The sequence below is a fragment of the Sturnus vulgaris genome, chromosome 17 (assembly GCF_052056855.1).
Source record: "Sturnus vulgaris isolate bStuVul1 chromosome 17, bStuVul1.hap1, whole genome shotgun sequence".
NCBI classification, from domain to species: Eukaryota; Metazoa; Chordata; class Aves; order Passeriformes; family Sturnidae; genus Sturnus; species Sturnus vulgaris.
The window spans coordinates 7,828,323-7,846,386 of record NC_142259.1 but is presented as its reverse complement, the minus strand read 5'-3'; the positions used below and the strand labels follow the sequence as shown (position 1 = coordinate 7,846,386).

At 50.7% G+C, this 18,064-nt stretch overlaps 1 protein-coding gene across 1 annotated transcript; it reads right to left on the bottom strand.

Annotated features, from left to right (window-relative positions):
* Window positions 1-5,170: 5,170 nt before the first annotated feature.
* Window positions 5,171-12,836, bottom strand: LOC148221814 (BPI fold-containing family B member 3-like). The gene is made up of 16 exons (XM_088175075.1): window positions 12,574-12,836; window positions 11,399-11,510; window positions 10,387-11,095; window positions 9,969-10,070; window positions 9,750-9,872; window positions 9,331-9,394; window positions 8,864-8,924; window positions 8,421-8,500; window positions 7,613-7,822; window positions 7,422-7,475; window positions 7,171-7,341; window positions 6,714-6,781; window positions 6,378-6,420; window positions 5,919-5,982; window positions 5,720-5,796; window positions 5,171-5,481 (listed from the first exon to the last, which is right to left on the bottom strand). Exons 2-16 carry the CDS (start codon window positions 11,493-11,495, stop codon window positions 5,407-5,409), a joined length of 1,998 nt encoding a protein of 665 aa, XP_088031201.1. The 5' UTR covers window positions 11,496-11,510; window positions 12,574-12,836; the 3' UTR covers window positions 5,171-5,406.
* Window positions 12,837-18,064: the final 5,228 nt, after the last annotated feature.

Below are 18,064 nucleotides of genomic sequence, written 5' to 3'. Positions count from 1 at the left end.
TGCCTTCCTTCTGCTCAAGAATGCAGGCAGGATGCAACATTTACAGGGATAACACCAACTGCTGTTGGGTATAGAGAGACACTCAGTGGGATCCTGGGGCAGGTGAAGTCAATTTTCAGCAGTCTAGGGAGGAACCTCCTCTCCCAGCACACCTGTGGGACACAAACCAGCCCAGCACAGTGCCACAGGAGAGGGAGTCACTGCTGAACTTCTCCCCAGGTCTCAGTCCCAAACTCTATCCCCCCTGTGGTGCAGACCCTGTCTCCTCAAGGTGTCCTGTGGTCAAACAAAGAGGTCAGGGCTGAGGTGGCTCCTCCAGCCTCTGGCCAGGCTGCAGCCCAGCCATGCCACGTTGGGTGCAGGTCCTATCTGTGAGGAAACTGCCCTGTGGTGGGGGGGGAACTATGGAAGGAGTTTCTGCATGGGCTGTTCCTTCATACATGTGTTGTTCAGAAGGCAGAGGGACATCACTTGGGTGGATCACCATCACCTCTGTGATTTTTCTTTCAGGTCACCACTGGTGCTTTGGGGACTGCAATTTCCATCAGCAATTCATGGCTCAGGGTTTACCTTGAGAATCTGCCAGCACACAAAAATGAAGAGTTTCTGCTGGTGGGAGCACAAAGTCACCAGCAGCTGCAGAGCAGGTTGCCCACTGATGCAGCAATTGCACAGTGCTGCTCTCCAGGACAGGTCTGATCCTCAATTCCTGCGACCCACCCCAGCAGTGTCTCAGCTGAAGAAGGACATCAAGAGGCCCAGTGGGAGAAGCTGGTGCCCACTGTGGGTGGCAGGGGTGGCATGGGGGCCTGTGGGGGTTTGGGGACAGTCTCTGGCTTTCTCACTGGATAGTCCACCAGGCCTCCAGCCACATGCCCAATGACAGTCTGGAATCCCAGGGGAAGGAAACACAAGTCAAAATGTTTGCAATATTTGCCTTTACGGTTAACTTCACATTCCCTCACTGTGCAATGGCTGCATGCACGGCCCCGAGTCAGGGCCTGTGACACTTCCTTCTCCAAAACTCTGTGTAACCTAAGCCCTGCTGTTCTCTCCCATGACAGAGGTGACAGCAAGGCACGAAGCCAGGACCTCTGCCAGCTTCCACAATCCCCTGCCCAGCTGTACTTGGCTGAAGGAGACCTTGATGAACCGAAGGGAAATATCCCAAGCCATGTGCACAGATGAAAGGAGAAGATGCAGGACTCACATTCAAGTCCACCTTGAGAATTGGCCAGTTACCAGGGGAAAGCTGGACATGGAATGCTGCCCAGCAAATCCAGGGGCACCAGTGCTGGAAGGGAGTCGGTGATTCCTTGTTGTACTTGGCTGCAAATCCCCCTCCCCTACCTGAAGTTCCTTTTCATCCAGAAGAGCCTGGCTTTCAAGTGGACTCTGGGCAGGGAGCTCCCGGACCCCTGCTCCTGGCAGATGTGGGGCCAGGGTGGAGCAGAGGAGGGAAAGGTGTCCCAGTCCTCCCTCAGCTGGAGTGGGTGACACACAGCACAAGGCAGGACAAGACGGGGACCCACTGTGTGCTCACAGTTCAGGAGTCCCAGCTGGTCACTGACGAGTCCAGGGCAATGCTGAGCACTGGGCAGAGCTGCAAGAGTTGGGGAAGGTCAGTGAGAACCCACATTGAGAGCCAGAGAAGGACACACAGCCCTGCTTGGCTCTGCCAGGCTTTCCCTGGGCATGGGAGCACTGGGCACCTGGAATGGTAGCCCTGCTGGTGACTACACCAGCTCTGGGTCTGGCCCTGGGCAACTTCCTCAGAGAAGTGGGGAGACCCAGGAGCCTGTGGGGGATGGCTAGAAAGATCCTGGGGCTTTCAGGTGGAGGAGAGATTCCATGAATCCACAGCACAGTCCAGGGCATCATTAGAAACTCTCAGCATTTGGGCAGACATCACATTGGGAATGAAGGAAGGAAGGAGAAACTGATAGAGACAAGAAATGTGTTTCCCACTAATTCCAAGATACTGGGTGGATGCAGCAGCCCTGGGACAGTGGCTCTGCTCCTGCTCCAGGCACCAGCAATGCCACAGGGAGCTGCACCAGATCTTTTCAGACTCGTTGCTCCTTCCTGGAATGCCTTATTTTTCTGATTTACCAGATTAGGAAGAAGCCTGTTCAGGACACTTGCCAATAAATTATCCACAACTGGGAGCAGGCTGTGGAAAAATAAAGGAGCACCATGAAAACAACCTGCTGCAAAGAAAATGGGTCTTGTTAAACAATTCCCTGTGAATAGTGTGGAGCACAGACCTCCCGGAGCAAGGCAATTGCAGCAGCAGAGTGAATCGTTTCTGCTTGGATTTTGCATGAGATAACTGTAATTTGCATCCCAAAATAGCCGATGGGAAATTTATTGCTGCCTTTTATCTGCTGGTGTATAGTCTCCTTAAATGAGCAGAGAAAATCTCAGACTGAGTGGTTCCTACACTACGTGCTCACGTCTCAGAAGACCCACATGCCATGCCCATTAAAAAAACCTCTAAACGCAGCACATGGGACAGAATTGTGCCTTGAGATCTCTGGGACAGCACACTGCTCTCTGTGGCTGTGTGAGGGGTGCACAGAGACCACCGGTCACCACCTGTGACACAGCCAGTGGGTGGCTGTCACCTGCAGGGATGGTGCGAGGCAGAGGTGTAACAGGGAAATGCCCTCACACATTTGCCATTCGCAGGGGTTGGGTTAAGGTTGGCAGAACTTGATGGCGAGGTGGGTCATGGCAGCAGAGGAGGACACCTCCATCACTCACCCTCTCATGAGTCTGATTTTAACTTTGATTTTAACCGATTTAACCAAACAACCACAGCACCAGCCCCAGCCCGACCCACCTCTTGCCATTGAGGGCACTCGAGTGTAGGGTTGAGGTAAGCACCCGTGCCAGGCAGCAGCTGCAGGGACACCCAGCTCCACCATCCTCAGCCTCCCGGGACAGCAAGAGGGACACAGCGAGTGACAGCTCTGAGCCCAGCTGGCACCACCGCTCGCCCACAGGGGATGGGGGAGTCAGCGGCCACTCAGACCAGAACTGGCAAAAGACACGGAATTTCCTCATTTATTTTCCTGTTTAAGTTACTTTCCAGTTTTGCCAGAGGCTTGGTCCTTTTGCCTTGTTGGGTTTTTTTGTTGGTTTTTTTTTTTTTTTTTTTTTTGGTGCTTCTGCCGGGCTCCCAAGCGGAGCGGAGCGGGGCAGCGCCGGGAGCTGCGCGCAGTTCGTGCACCCTCTACGGGCAAAGGCTCCTGCTCTGCCTCCTCTGCCTTCCCTGCCCGGCTCGGGAGCCTCTCCTGCCCTGCAAACCTGCGCGATTTCCAGGCAGCCACCAGATCCCACACAGAGCTTTCTCCTTTTAAGAACCTGGCCGGTTGAAATTTTAATTGCATGAACAAAACTACTCCAGACTCAGTTTGGAAGGGGGGGTTTGTTCACAAGCATCGTGCTCTTCCCCTTCCATGTGCAATTCCTCTCCCTTTCCTGGCTGACCATGGAATGAGGGTGTCAATCCCAAAGGACTCCCATTGGTTCCTGTCTTCCGGAGTGGCACTGGTGACCCACTATCACTCAAAACTCCTTTACTTCTTTACAGCCCAACCTGAGCCCATCTCACCCTGAGGCGAGAAATTATATCAGTGACTCACACTGGTCCTTCTTATTAAAATAGCCTATTTTTACCTTACAATGATAAAAATAACCAGAACCTCAAAAGGATGTCACTACACTAAACCTCTTTAAGCTTCCATGTTAAATGAATGGATTTCCAGAAAAAGATTTTTATTTTGCTATAACAACCTCTTTTCTGATTTTTCAGACTAGTCACTAAATATAAACTAGAATTACTCACCTTCATTCCTACTATTGTTGGATTTATTCCCATGTTTTTTCTTGGCTTACCAGAGTATATCATAAGGTTTGGGGATAAAACAGAGGCTCTGTCCCCCCAGGCTCACAGTATCTTGTAACACTTTTTGAACTCTTTCTTTATCTGACCTTATCCTGAATTTCAAGCCTGGCTTTGCTCAGCTCCTGATAAGGTGAAACCCACACAGCAGATACTTCTATAGGGATGGTGCTGCAGGAAAAGTGGAAAGGTGCTTAAATTTTCAAAGCTGGCTAGTGGATTGAGGATGTAAAGCACTGTTTGTGAGTTTTATATATTCCACCATAAATAAGGACTTGTAAATCAGGAAAAGCATTGAGCCACAGGTTACAGGACAGCCAGTATTGGGCAGCACTGTAACCCAAGAGCCCAGGGCAAAAGGGAAGGAAAAGGTGTCTGAGACTCCATTGCTGCAGCACGTGAGGCTGCCCGACCTGAAAGAGCTGTGCTGGGAAATCAGCTTCTTCCACAGAAATCCCTGCTGACACTCGCACACGGGCTGGCATGTACAGGAAGAATTTTTTAAGTTTCCAGCAAGTGCATGGGGAGGCTTTGGAATAGTGCCTGGAGATTTTTGTCCCCTTTAGTGCTCGAGGAACCTGAAGAAGTGATTCCTGAGGCTTGTCCCACCCATCCTGCAGCTGCCAGCTCCTTCCCAGCAGACGGTGTTTCCTCCAAAAAAACCCTGTGCTGGGACACCCCCACGGCCACTCCTGGCCATAAGGGCACTTTTGTTCCAGTGTCCTCAACACTTAATACCTTTGTGAGATCAAATATTTTTTTTTTACAACCTGGTGCGCCTTACACAACAAGGGGATAACACACACTTAAGTAAATCCCTATGGAGTGTGTGGCCACATTGTCTGTGCCTGGCTCTGGACAGAGCCTTGCACAACCAGCACCAGCAGGCTCCATGTGGCACCTGCTGCCAGCAGGAGCTGCTCCAAAGGGCTCAAAGGAGAGGGAGATACCAGCAAGAGCTGTGCCAGCACTGCATGACAAGCTCCCCTCTGCTCCCCACCATGGGCATGAGAGATGGGCTGCAGCACAGCACTCACCTGCACCCAACCCAGTGCCCCTCTGAGAGGCTGGTTCACACCTGGTGCCGCAGGCTGAGCTCCAGAAATGCTCTCTTCAGGTACCAGTTTGTCCTCTGAAGGCACAGCCTCCCCACCCATCCATGTGCTATGTGGCACAGGGGCATGGAGCAGGCAAACAGGCGTGGGGAGCCAGAAACACATATAAATAAATATCCAGAGAGGAAACTGTGACAGTGAGAAGTTTTATTGAAAGAGCAACACTAGAGCACACTTTGTGCCTAAGAGCTCTGCTTCCTGGCTATGGGTGTTAAAAGTGGCCACGGGGACCCCCAAACATCCAGCAGCTTTCCCATCCTGATGCTGGCCAGAGCCTGCTGCCTGTCCTGCTCAGGGCACAGCCACAGCACAGGGCAGCACTTGGGAGAAGGGAAGAGGGAGAGAGTGGAGCCGAGCAGGGCTTGGGGTGCATGTGCTGCCTCAGAAAGGGAGCAGCATCGAGGCTCCTCTCGAGCAGGAATTTCCTAGAGTGGTCTGGCCGGAAAAGTCGTCCACCTGGAACAAGCAGAACAAAAACTGCTCAGTTTTCTCATTCAGATTTTCACCAGCTTTTCTCTGTATCCCAGATGAGGTTTTCCTGTGAGTCCACACCAGCAGAGGGAAAATGGGAGCTGCCCATAGGAAATGAGGTTGGCCAGGGTGATGCAGGGCTGGGGGATATGTGTGTCCCAGCCCTGGGTGAGCACATTCCCGCCCCCCAGGACACAGCAAAGTGAGAAAACTCAATTCTTACATCAGTAATGTCGACTTCAACGTTCCTGAGGTTGGTGTTGAGGACGTTGGGCAGTGGGACTGACACACGGAAGGCATCTGCACAAACAGGTGTAAGAATCTCATCACAGGAATGAAACCCAGAATGAAGGCAGCAAGGGGAGGGGGCAGCCCCAAATCCAGCAGAATCTGAGATGAGAGGGCACCCTGACCCCCCATACCTATAACAGAAGGTACATATACAGCTGTGAGGACCTTCTTGAGCCATTCTGCGAACGAGGAGGCCTGCAGGGAAGAGGATGTGTCAGTGGCAGAAGAGAGCAATGGTTATTGAGCCGTGACAGGGTTATCAGCTGAGTTCTACCCGGTTTGCTATGAAATACAAGAACTAGGAAGCTTCCCTCAGTGAAACACTCCCAGGACTGAGGGTGGATATGCTCTTTGGGTCATTTCTTTTTGATTATTCCTCTCCCATTCCCAGCATGCCCATTCTGCTGCCAACAAGTGAGGAGAGACACCCAACTGTCACTGCTGTAGGGCACAGGGGTTCTGCAGGGCAGAGGGCAATTGTAGAAGGGTGAAAACTGAAGAAGAATTAGCTTTTGTTTATCCTCTCCTACACAGAGCCTTTGGCCATTGCATCACTCACTGCAGCACCTCGATCCAGTGCTTGCACTTACACTGGGAGCGTCAAGACTCGAGGGGAACCGTGTCAGGTTGATGCTACAAAAGATAAAAACAAGGAAGAGTTGGGGTGTGTTGGTGCAGCCTCCTCCAGGCCTTTTCTTGGTCTGGAAGTTTTCTCACTCTTGTAAAGATACAGGATTTTAGAATTAGAACGACTTTTTAACAACTCTCTCATCATGTCAGCCGTGCAGTTGGTCTGAGGTTGGGGCTGTGAGGAGGCAGGAAGGCTCCAGCAGCCCTTGACATCTTTACCATGTTTACATCCCTGTCCCCTACCAGCCCCATTTGTCCCCAGGCACAGCCCCCCCACCCGCAGAGCTGGGCTCTACCTGTCAAGAGCCAGGGAGGTTTGCAGTTTGCCATCAGAGACTGATGGGGTGATGCTCAGAACAATGTCCTGGAAATGGAACAATGAAAGAAATGAGGTTATTCCCCTGCACAGCTCCCAAGACTGAAAAGTGTATTTGTAAATTACCCATTCTGAGAAAAAACACTTGTCTGTGCCGAGAAGCCACATTTTTGTGACAGATGGCATCATGTATCTCTCTCCCCAGGGTTCGCCTTCCTGTCTTTATTTTGTGTTATTCTGGAAACATTTCACTTACACTTTATGCTTGGTTATGAGCTTGTTTAAAGGACTGGGCATCACTGTTTTGATGATGCAGTAAATACAAAAGTATAAATGCTGCAGGGCCAAGGGTAGGGCAAGCCAAGGGGACGGCAGCAGCCATCCAGCCTCAGCCATTGCCCTGTTACAGGCATCTCATCCCCTGGGAGCTCACTCACCACATCGACGGAGAACAGGAGCCCCTGGGGGGTCTGCAGGGCAGGACTGGCAGCGTCGATAGTGGCTTTGAGGGTGACAGTGGCTCTTCCATCCCTCACAGTCACTACTGGCTCCTTGCTCACTCGGACACGCAGCTCCAGTGGCAGAGAGCCAGGGAAGAGCCGGGTGAGCTGCAGGGGCAGAGAAGGTCAGGGCAGGGGTGGGGTGAGTGATGGGGTGGGAATCAATGCACATGGAGAAGGTGACTGACCTGGGGGATGATGGGGAAGAGGGCAGACATGGTCAGCGAGCTGCTCTGGGGAACCTGTGGGAACAGCACCGGTGACATCTCTGCCCAGGAGGAGTTGTGCAAAGCCCAAACTGGGCTCAGCTGGACCCCACAAACACAAGCAGGCAAAGGTGGACACCCTTGGGTCACCCAAGAACAAGCAGGACACTGACCTGGCCTTGCAGAGGGGAATTGCTGCCCATCAAGCTGGTGATGCTGAGGTTGAGGGCTCCCTGCCCCTGGACCTGCTCCAGCAGGGCGCTGAGGGTGTCCTGGGGGAGGCTGAGCCGGGGTGGGCGACCAGTGGCCAACTGCAGGCTGGCAGTGAGTGGCAGTCCCTGCATGGGGGTCATCATGCCAGCCCTGGCATTCTCAGACAGGAGCTACAGGGGACAGAGCAGGGAGGGATATTGGTGGTGCTTGGAGAATTGCACTGGGCACCCTGCCTGCCTGTGCACCTCGTGGAGAGGCTCACACGAAGTTTGTCAGCACGTAAATGATGGCAGGGCTGCTCCAGGCTGCTCTGGCACAGTCAAGGGCTGCATCTGCTACATCTTCCCCACTGAAACACTGCCACATACCCTGATTGGAAAGACACTGATGTTTTATGCATGATTCTGGTCTCTGTCAATTACCAAACTTTGACAAACCACTTATAAACAGAATATGCCTGTGAGCAGTGATTGCTGCTCCTGTATGAAATTAAACTTTTCTGATTAAAAACTATGAGACTGCTACAATTATCCTTAATTAAGTAGCATCAAGGCACTCTTGCTCATGCCATCATCAAGGATTAACAGGCAAACATAAGGTAGAGACCCAGCAGTGGCAATGCAGGGATGTGACTGGGGCAGACTCATCAGAACCTTCCTGTGAACATGTGCCTGAAGGCAGCTGAAATCTGAGTTGCCTTTGACAAACAGCCACCATGAATTCCCCAAAGTCTGAGGTTTTGGGACCAGGGAACACAGCAGCACTTACATTCAGATCCATCTGGATGGCGTCACGACTGAGGATGGAGAAGGAGGGCAGGTCCCCCAGAGCCCCGAGTGGGAGCACCTCTGTGAACACAGGGAAGAAAACTCAGCTGCCAAGGCAGGGGATGCTCTCAAATCCCATGGTCCCAGGAGTTACTGGAACCAGCAGTAGCTTCTGCTCATAGCATTCCCTGCTAGAAAAAACACTAGAAAACAATAGTTTGCAGCAAAAATGTTGTTTCTAAAAGCAACCATTCCTGCGCTGGGTTTCTGCAGGAAGAGCTGGCTGCTGCTGCTGGGGCAGGGAAACTGAATGTTGGGTTTGAGCTGCGAGCTGTGGTTTTAGAAAATCGCTAAAATATTTGTATTTACCTAACGTAAAAAGCCAAGCAATGCTGAGGGCAGGATGTCACAGGGAGGAGGGGAACAGGAGGTGTCAACACTTACGGTTCCTGGAGCCCAGCAGGGAGCTCAACACCCTGAGCCTGGCGTTGATGATGTTGCAGCCCTGGGGAAGCAGAGGGGAGTGAGAGGGTCCTGGGACCCCCTGCACCGGTGGGTGACATGGCACCAACACAGCCAGTGACAGAGGGCTCTGCTGGGCTGCACATGTGGGCACATCCCATCACACAGGACTCAGCATCGAGTGGGTGAGCAGCCCCTCTGAACCAGCATGGCTCTCACCTGGGGCAGTGGCTGCTAAACCAGCACCTGGCTCTGTTTGCCAGCAGAGCCTGGCACAGGTGATGGTGCGGGTGCCTTTCAGCAGGACAGGCTGACCGCCCTGCTGAGCTCACAGCTGTGCAAATATCCACATCCATGGGGCAGCCTGGCCTGCTGCCTGCCCTGCCCATGCTCCTTGCCCACCCAGTGTTGTGCTGGCGAGTCACATGAAGGTGGCTCTGCAGACTCACCAGATCCTGCAGGGCATTGCTAAGGAAGCGTTTCAAAGGCTCCTCCAGAAGTGGCACTCTGGGTCTGGTAACAGGAAAACAGGAAATAGCAAGTGACAAATAATGCTGGAAAGTAAGAGGACTTCATACAAGAGGCCTCGCTTGCATTGTCCATACTCAGTGCTGAATTATTATCATTCCCAAGCCCTCTGAATCCTGCCCAGTGCTAGGTTTGCCACACCCAGAAATGTTCTTTTCTTAGCCCAAATTTTAGAAAAAGATGAACAGTTCCCCTCTGAGCCTGACAGCTAGATCCCCTTCGAGGCACCAGGCAGAAAAGTGCTGCCATCAATGACCAACAGCACCAAGGTGTCACAAGAGTCACGGGCTGGCCATGGGCCACCCACTCACACAGATGTTATCTCACACCTGGTTCATACCTCACAGAGGTAATTATGTCAACAGTCTTGCAGTTCAGAGCGTTCTGGTGAGCTGTCCACATGTCCTGGACCATCATGGTCGCATCTACCTCCACCTGCTCGCAGACTGGCTGGCCTGGCGCACTGCCCAGGGGAAGCACAGCAGGCAGCTCAGGACACTTCTTTCCAAAGAGATGGTGACCCCCTGCCCCAAGCCATCCCCTGATGGACATGCCATACCTGCTCTCCACCAGCAGCTGCGTGTTGAAGTCCACTTGGTGCCCAAAGCCTGGCAGGGAGCGCAGACTTATTTTGGGGAGTGTGTTGTTCACAATTCTCAGTCTGGATGGTTGAAACAAGGAAAAGGCAGTGAACAGCACATTTGTACAGCCTTGTCCCCTCAGCCCCCAGCACTGCAGCTGTGCTCTTGGGGTCCTCTTCCCCCGGGTCATCAGGCACCCTCACCAGCCAGGAGCAGCTTGTGGCACATACAAGGCACAGCAGAAACTCCCAGCAGGTGAATCCCCATTTATGAACCCACCCCAGGAGGGGAGGGAGAGGGCCCTGTGTGTGCAGGTTCCAGAACAGAACCTCCTTTCCCCAGCCTGGCTCAGACACACGGGGCTGCTCAGGGACACCATCTCCCACTCGCACTCACCCCATGAGTTCTTCACTATTCCTACCAAGAAGGCTGCCAACGAGACCGTTCTTGCCAAGGAGACCATTTTTGCCAATGAGAAGCTCCAGGACGGTGTCAAGGAGAGTATCAACAAGGCCATCTTTGCCAAGGAGACCATCAATGACACCACCTTCACCAAGGACACCACCGAGGATGCCATCTTGGTCAAGGAGACCACCTAGGAGGCCATTGCCACCAAGGAGACCATTGCCACCAAGGAGACCACCTAGGAGACCATCTCCACCTAGGAGACCATTGCCACCAAGGAGACCACCTAGGAGACCATCTCCACCAAGGAGACCATTGCCACCAAGGAGACCACCTAGGAGACCATCTCCACCTAGGAGACCATCTCCACCAAGGAGACCATTGCCACCTAGGAGACCACCTCCACCAAGGAGACCGCCAACAGGTCCATCTTCACCCAGGAGACCTCCAACAACTCCATCTTTTCCAAGGAGGCTGCCTACAGGACCATCTTTGCCAAGGAGACCCCCAACAGCACCGTCTTTGCCCAGGAGACCCCCAACGACTCCATCTTTTCCAAGGAGGCTGCCTACAGGACCATCTTTGCCAAGGAGACCCCCAACGACTCCGTCCTTGCCAAGGAGACCGCCGAGCAGATTCCCACCAAGGAGACCACTTGGAGCTCTCTGGGGAACACCTTTGGCTGGGGTATCTCTAAAATCTGAAGAACAGGAACAGAGATCACTGTGAGCTACTGTATGCTGTGGACTCAGCATACAAGGTGTGCCAGCCTGACTCTTCCCTCCCCTCCCCTGCCCCTTTTCATATGAAAGAGGTGGTGGCACCAACCATGGTAAAATAACTGAAGTGCCATCTCCAAAGTGCTTTATAAATGTAAATTACCAGCATTGCCACTACTGCTGAGCAGATCTGCATCAGCTTCTGATTTTCTGAGCGTGGTCAAGAAACAAAAAGAGAACTGGCCTCAAAAGAAGGATAAATCCTGTCTCTTACATACACTTACCATCCATATCTGCTCTGCCAGCCAAGGACAAGAGTCCAAGTCCTTGTGAAGGGATCAGCAGGCTGTTGAGGAGGACAATTGTCCACAACACTGACATCTTCAGTCCTGATAACTGTGGGAAGTGATTGCCATCAGTGCAGTGCTGGGAGAGTGAGCACCAACCCATGGAGGGAGGAAAGGGAAAGGAAGGAGGAGAAAGAAAGAATGCCTGTCAGGGAAGACAGAATGGGGAAGGAAGCTGTTGGCACCTCTCCTGCCTCCTCATCACACTGGTGATGATGGACAGTAACCCTCCTGGTGGCACTTTCCTGCAGGAGGAATCAGAATGTCAACACCAGTTACTCCAAACACCAATGGCCAGAGCAGCCAAGGGGAAAGGAAAGGATTGTTGGGATGTTCCTGCTGTGACCCCCCCAGTGCTGGTGAGCAATGGCGTGACTGAGCTGCATGATCTGGGGCACATCCATTCTGGATGGAGATTTCTCCAAGAAACAAATCTTGCATGCCACAGAATGGGGAAACAAGACATTTATGACATGATTTTCTCTACAAGAAAAGCAACAAAATCTACAGAGTATACAAATGCACCAACATATCTAGTAAGGAGAGAACCTCCAGGGTGAATGTCATGATTTCTACACAAACATCAGAATCTGATGCTTCCCTCTGCATGGAAATACCTGATAGAATTGTAAGAAAAAGAAAGTAAACTTTAACATTTCAATGTCAGTGAAATATTTCTGTGGGACCTAAAACTTAAAGTAGCTTCTTTTTCTTTTTTAAAGAACCAAAATGAACTTCATTGCTCCAAATCTATTTAAATGTAAATAACTCATCAAAAAGGGATCAAAACAAGTGTGAGAGGTCTAATTCACCTTAGCTAGAAATCTATGGCAGATAATCGAGTTATACCAAAGATAATTTAAGTGATAATTGTTTATGAAAACCCGGAAATACCCTTTCTTCTGCAAGGACTGCAAATGCAATGAACACGCACATCTCTTCTGGAGAAACTTGCACTGAAAGGCACCATTTACTTCTCAGAGCATAATTCAGGCAGGCAGCAGGCAAGAATAATAATTTTTGTTAAAAGGCCAGCACTCCCAAAGGAAAACTGAGGGTTTGCAGAGGCAGAAGAAAGGAGCACACTTTTTGAGGAATAATTTTGCTCTTACCTGGCCAAGTTCTCTCTGCAGTCAACGTCCCTGTCTTCTGAAGATCACTGGGATCCAGTATCTTCATATATAGAGCTTCACAGCAGGAAAAAGGCAGGTGATGTCATTTTGGGACATCCAAAATAATTGGTGGGGAGCAAAACAAACAAGGTCTTGTTTCTGGTGACTTCCACTGCAAATATTTCCTTGGAGATATTGGGAGTTAGGTAAATCATTGAGCAACAACCCGGAGGCGCAGACTCAGCCAGCTCTGGGTGCCTGGTTTGGTACATCATCCTTTCAGCCTGTCAGGATGGAGACGTGCCTGAGATGTCATGCCCTGATAAAATACCTTCCTTTTTTATTTTTTTCCTAAATAAAATTGATGTTCCGACTAAAAATGTGTCAAAACACTTGCCACCCCCGGCTGCTCATACTTCTGCAGTCTCAGGGCTGCAGTACTGAGCAGTAAGCCCTTGTGTGGGGATGTGCCACATGTTGTGATGAATGAAGGAACAGACAGCACCTTTTCCAGTGTAAAGACACTGTGGAGATAGTAACAGAGCCAGGTATTCCCTGTCCAGGCCACCAGGACGTGCCCAGCATTCCCATCCAACTTGCCTACAGCCTGGTCAGACGTCACGGCCTCACAGATACCCTGAGCTGACAGATTCTTTGGAGAGACCCCACCTAACTGGGAAATCCTGCCCTTATCTATCCAGTGTGGAATTGCCTCCAAATCCATCACCTCTGCTCAGAGTGCTCCAGAGGGCTGGAGGTGGGATGTGCTTTAACAGGAAGACACTGTTGAGAGGCTGATGCCATTGACCTGGAAGCTCCCAGGCCAGAGATTGTTGGTTTGGGGTCTTTTTGAAGTTCTGGAAGGATTATTGATCCCATTGTGGGCACACCTTCCTATCATACCAGACCATGCAACAGATGTGCTGCAGCTGCCCAGGAAACACACTTCTGCCTCCTCCCTGCAGCTCTCTCTGGGCCCCTGCCCTGATTGCTGCCCAGGAGACATAGAGACACTGCAGCAGCTCTTTGGGAAATGAAAAAGGAAAAGAAACCTTCCTCCATGGGTCCCAGACCAAACGTGGTCCCCATGCATGGAGCACATCCTGGCAAGCACAGCAAAAGCTGTCTGTGCTGAAGGGAGAATGCACCAGCTGAGGGGACTGGGGTGAACTCTTCACTCCCTGATGTCTTCGTTGACAGCAGGAGTGGATGGCAATGGCTGCTCCCCAGCTCTGCTGAAAAATAATCCAGAAAAACTGCTTGTTCAGTGCTAATACTTTCTGTAAACTTAGAAATAAATATTTCCAGCAGATTAGCCAGCTTTGGACACACATTATTTCCAGCTTTGAAAAAATACCTTAGTTAGAGGCCAAGGAAGGGGTGGCAAAGATGTCAAAGCACTAAAGGAGTTGTCACTCTCCTTGCAACCTGATCAGAGGAGCTCTGGAGCACAAAGCCCGGCTGTCATGGTGAGATCATGACCTTTGATAAGATGGACGAGGGTGTTAACAAGATGGTTTTAAGTTATCATCCATCCTGAATCGCTTCATACTCCAGGAGCCACTGTCCAATAGCAGAATTACCATGAAGACAGCCCGATACTGGTCAGTGCACAGGGAAGGGGCAGGGTGGCAGCTCTGGGAATAGCTCCTGTGCAGTGACCTTTCAGGCATGACAGGAACTTGGCCTCTCCCCAGCAGCTGCTGAATGCAGAGGTCTCTGACCATTGGATATTTTGGAAAGACGGAAGCAGATTCCCATAAAGACAATGACAGTGTGATGTCCAGGTCTCGCTAAAGTGACTTTCAAAACCCCAAGACCACAAAGCCAAATCGCTGAGTGAGGACAGAAACATGGAGGAAACCACAACAGATTTGGCCGAAGGGAGAAGAATAGAACTGGTGTGAACAGACATGTTTGCTTCAGTTCTCTGTGCTTGGATCACCTGAAGTGAAGCTCTCAGGCAAACAATAAGGGGCACATATTCCCAAGAAGAGTCTGAGACCTTGACATTAGCAGGCTCCAGTCAGAGCAGGCTGGGACAAATGTCCTATCTATGGTTGGAAAGTGGATCTGCTCTGCTCTCCCATTGATGGCATCATTCAGACATGGCCTGTCTGCCTGAGGAAACCAAGGTTTGCCCTGCCATCCCTCTGGGATCACTGAGAGATGGGTACATCCCTGCTGCTGAGGGATCAGGGCTCCAGGGAACAGTGCTGGACAAGGCTGCACATCCATCCCAGGTCACCACTCCAGTGACATGATAGTGTGGCTTGGCAACAGAGCTGCTTCACGAAAAATTAACTCAGGTGCTCCCTGAGATTCCCAGCCTTGAAAGCTGTGGACAGATATTTGGATTAGGATTCTTTTTTTTTTTGCTCTTCTCAAAGGATTGAGATTCAAACCATTTAAATTTTTTTGTTAGCTAATGAAAGAACAATAAGGGAAATCTGGCCCATGCTTGCAGTGACATAAAGAGAGGCATCACAAACCCCAGTTTTCATGGGGAGGTGGTTTTACAGCTCCTTCCTCACTATTGAGAACTCCCAAGGAGAATGATTCCTTACACAGGATGCAGAACAAATTTCTGTGGAGAACAAACAGAGTTCTCAGAGTCTGCCTCCCCAGCAGGTTTTCCTGGGAGTAATTTCCTAAAAACACAACAGTCTTTCTAAAGATATCCTTGATTCAGTGCCAGCTTGCTGTCACCAGGAAAAGGTGTTCAAATCATGTCAGCTCGATGAATTCAGGATCAAAACTGTTTATTGACTTACTAATGACAAGAAATTATCCAGGAGTCAGTGAGTTACACACTCAGGATCAATATCAGTGAAGTAGCTGATAAATACCAACACCAGCCCAAACCTAACTCCTTCTGGGGTCCTAATCCCTGGGCACACTCCCTACTCCTCACAGCATGTGCACCCTGGGAGCAGGGGGACACTTTCTTGCACCCCTGTCTTGTGGGAGGTGCAGATGATGCATCCTGGCAATGCAAATGTGATTTATTTAGGGATCAGCTCTTTCAGGACACTCAGCCTCTGCCCAGCCATGATCAGACAGTGCATGGCAGGACAGTCTCACCATGGGGTCATGAGGTTTTTATATTTCAGTTTGTGGAGTCAAACTCTTGGGAAGAGACATGGCAGGAAGCCCAGCACCCTGCTGCTCCCTCCCCCATCCATTCCCACTGAGTCCTGGCCACAGTAGGGACTGGGGACTGCAGCCACAGGGTCCCCATCCCTCAGGTCTCAGTGGCAGGCATGTCCAGCACCAGCATGTTCTGCGGATTGAACAGCAAAAAGCACCTGGGTGGGATTTAACAGTTGATTCTGTGCTTGTGTGTGATGGATTAATGGCACAAAGTCCTGGGGTGGCCCAGGGTATGGCAAAGCCACCATGGCAGCATCTCTACCTTCCCCCACTGATGTTGTAGGTGCTGCCCAGCAGGTCAGACAGGATCCAGCAGGTCAGACAGGATCCCTGCACACAACACCCCTGAAACGAGCAGGAGACACTGTCAGAGACATCTCAGCCACCGCCAGCATCTCCAGCATTTCCCTGCCTACCAAAGGATTTTGGGAATATTCAGAGAGAAAATCAACAGGGTGGGAATCCTTGGGTTTGCATACTTTAGTTTAGTCTCTGCTTTTGGCATACTTCCCACATGAGTTAGGTAGATAAATGGATGCTGCAAGGTGGGGAATTTTACTGCCATTTCAGCTGGGTTTAGGCATTGTTAAGGGAGATGTGTTGATTTTTGGAGATTTGAGAAAGGAAAGGAACTGTAATAGCAAGGGAGTTTGATTCTGAGGACAAGAACAATGTTCCAAGAGGCTCCAGAGAAGCTGTGTGCATCCTGTCCATGCAGGCAGATCCCTCCTGCCTCTGAAGGGCTGGGCAGACAGAGCCTGACTGGAGGCACTGCCCAACACTTCCCCCCTCCAGGTGCACTGACATGGAATGGCTGGAAGGTGACTGTCCTAGCAGAACCCCTGACAGTCCTGGGGACAGGAGGAATGTGCCAGAATGTCACCAGGAGAGTTACAGCTGGCCAAAACACACCCACGAATGCAGATTGTACACTGGGAGCAGGAATCACTTCTGAGCTGGGAAACTCATAAACTGGGAAAACAGTTTAGGGGGCTGATTTATCATTTGTTATTCCCTGAAATATTATTCCTTGAAATAATATTTTCATTTTTCAAGATACTCTTCTGGTGGGAGCAGAGCTTTGAGACTGCCAGACCAGTGCAGATCCCACCAACAAATATCAGGAGCCTCCACTGTTGGTTACACAAACCAGGGCTTGCCTCAGTTTTCTCTGTTCCTGGCTGAACTGGGTTATTATGGATTAAACCTTCCTTAAGCTGAGTGAAGAGCAGAGCCAGATCCCCACAGGTATCTGACTAAAATGGGCTGACTTTATGACATGTTGGAGGGCTGCAAGTCTGACAAGACTTTGGGAATCAGGTGCTCAACCCCAAGGGCAGCTCTGTCCGAGCATCACATCCCCACCTGCCAGCTGGGACAAGGAGGCTTCCAGCAGCACTTGCATTTGCTGCATAAACCCAGGGATGGCTGGAAATGCTGCTTTTCACCAGTCTGAAAGCTCCTTTGTGTGGCAAAACTGTGAAATCTGTTACAGTGCACTGAGAAGAAGGAGGAGGCGGAGGAGGTGGAGGAGGAGAAGGACGAGAGGGAGGAGGAAATGATCTCTGGGAAACAAGGATGGGAGGAGGACGGGACTTAGCAGAGCTGGCAGCACTTTCTGAAGGATGCTGTGAAGGACCTTGCTCACGACTTGGGTTGCACGCTGGGCAAGGAGAACACATCACCCTCAGAGCCCTCATGCACCCAGCAATAATTATTTATTGAAGATGAAAAGGTGGGAAAGTCACTCACTAAAGAAATTGATCTGGTACGGATTAGGGCAAAATTTGCCTCGTGTCTAATAAAATGTGTTTTCTCCCTTTACAAATCTTTTCTCAAGAATGCCATCTTCTGGTTTTAAATGAAGTTGAAGGTTTTCATCCCTAAAAGGAGCTCTGACAGTCTGGGTGCACAAAGCAGACAAATATGCACATTGCATGGAATAGCACAACTAGAGCATGTCTGAATTTGTCCATAAAACCTTTGTTTAGTGGAAAAAAAGAACTGCAAAGAGTATTTGCGTGCTGTAGAAATCCAAATCTGAAGACTGAAACATCTGACAGTGCTGTTACCTGCCCCTGAGGAATTGTCAATCCTGACAAAACAGTGATGTGTCCTTTGGGATTTACCTGCTCGGGGTTTGGTTCTCACACTGACAAAGGTGATGTGGGAGTTCCTGAGGTGCCTGTGCTGTCCTGCCCCAGCCACCCTTTGACCATCATGTTTGCAACCAGAGTGATTTCCATGTTTCCTTCTGTAAATCTGCTCAGAGCAAAGTTTGGTCAGCACAGGATAAGCCCTAGAGATCCCCCAGCCATGCTCCCCACGGGCATTTGCT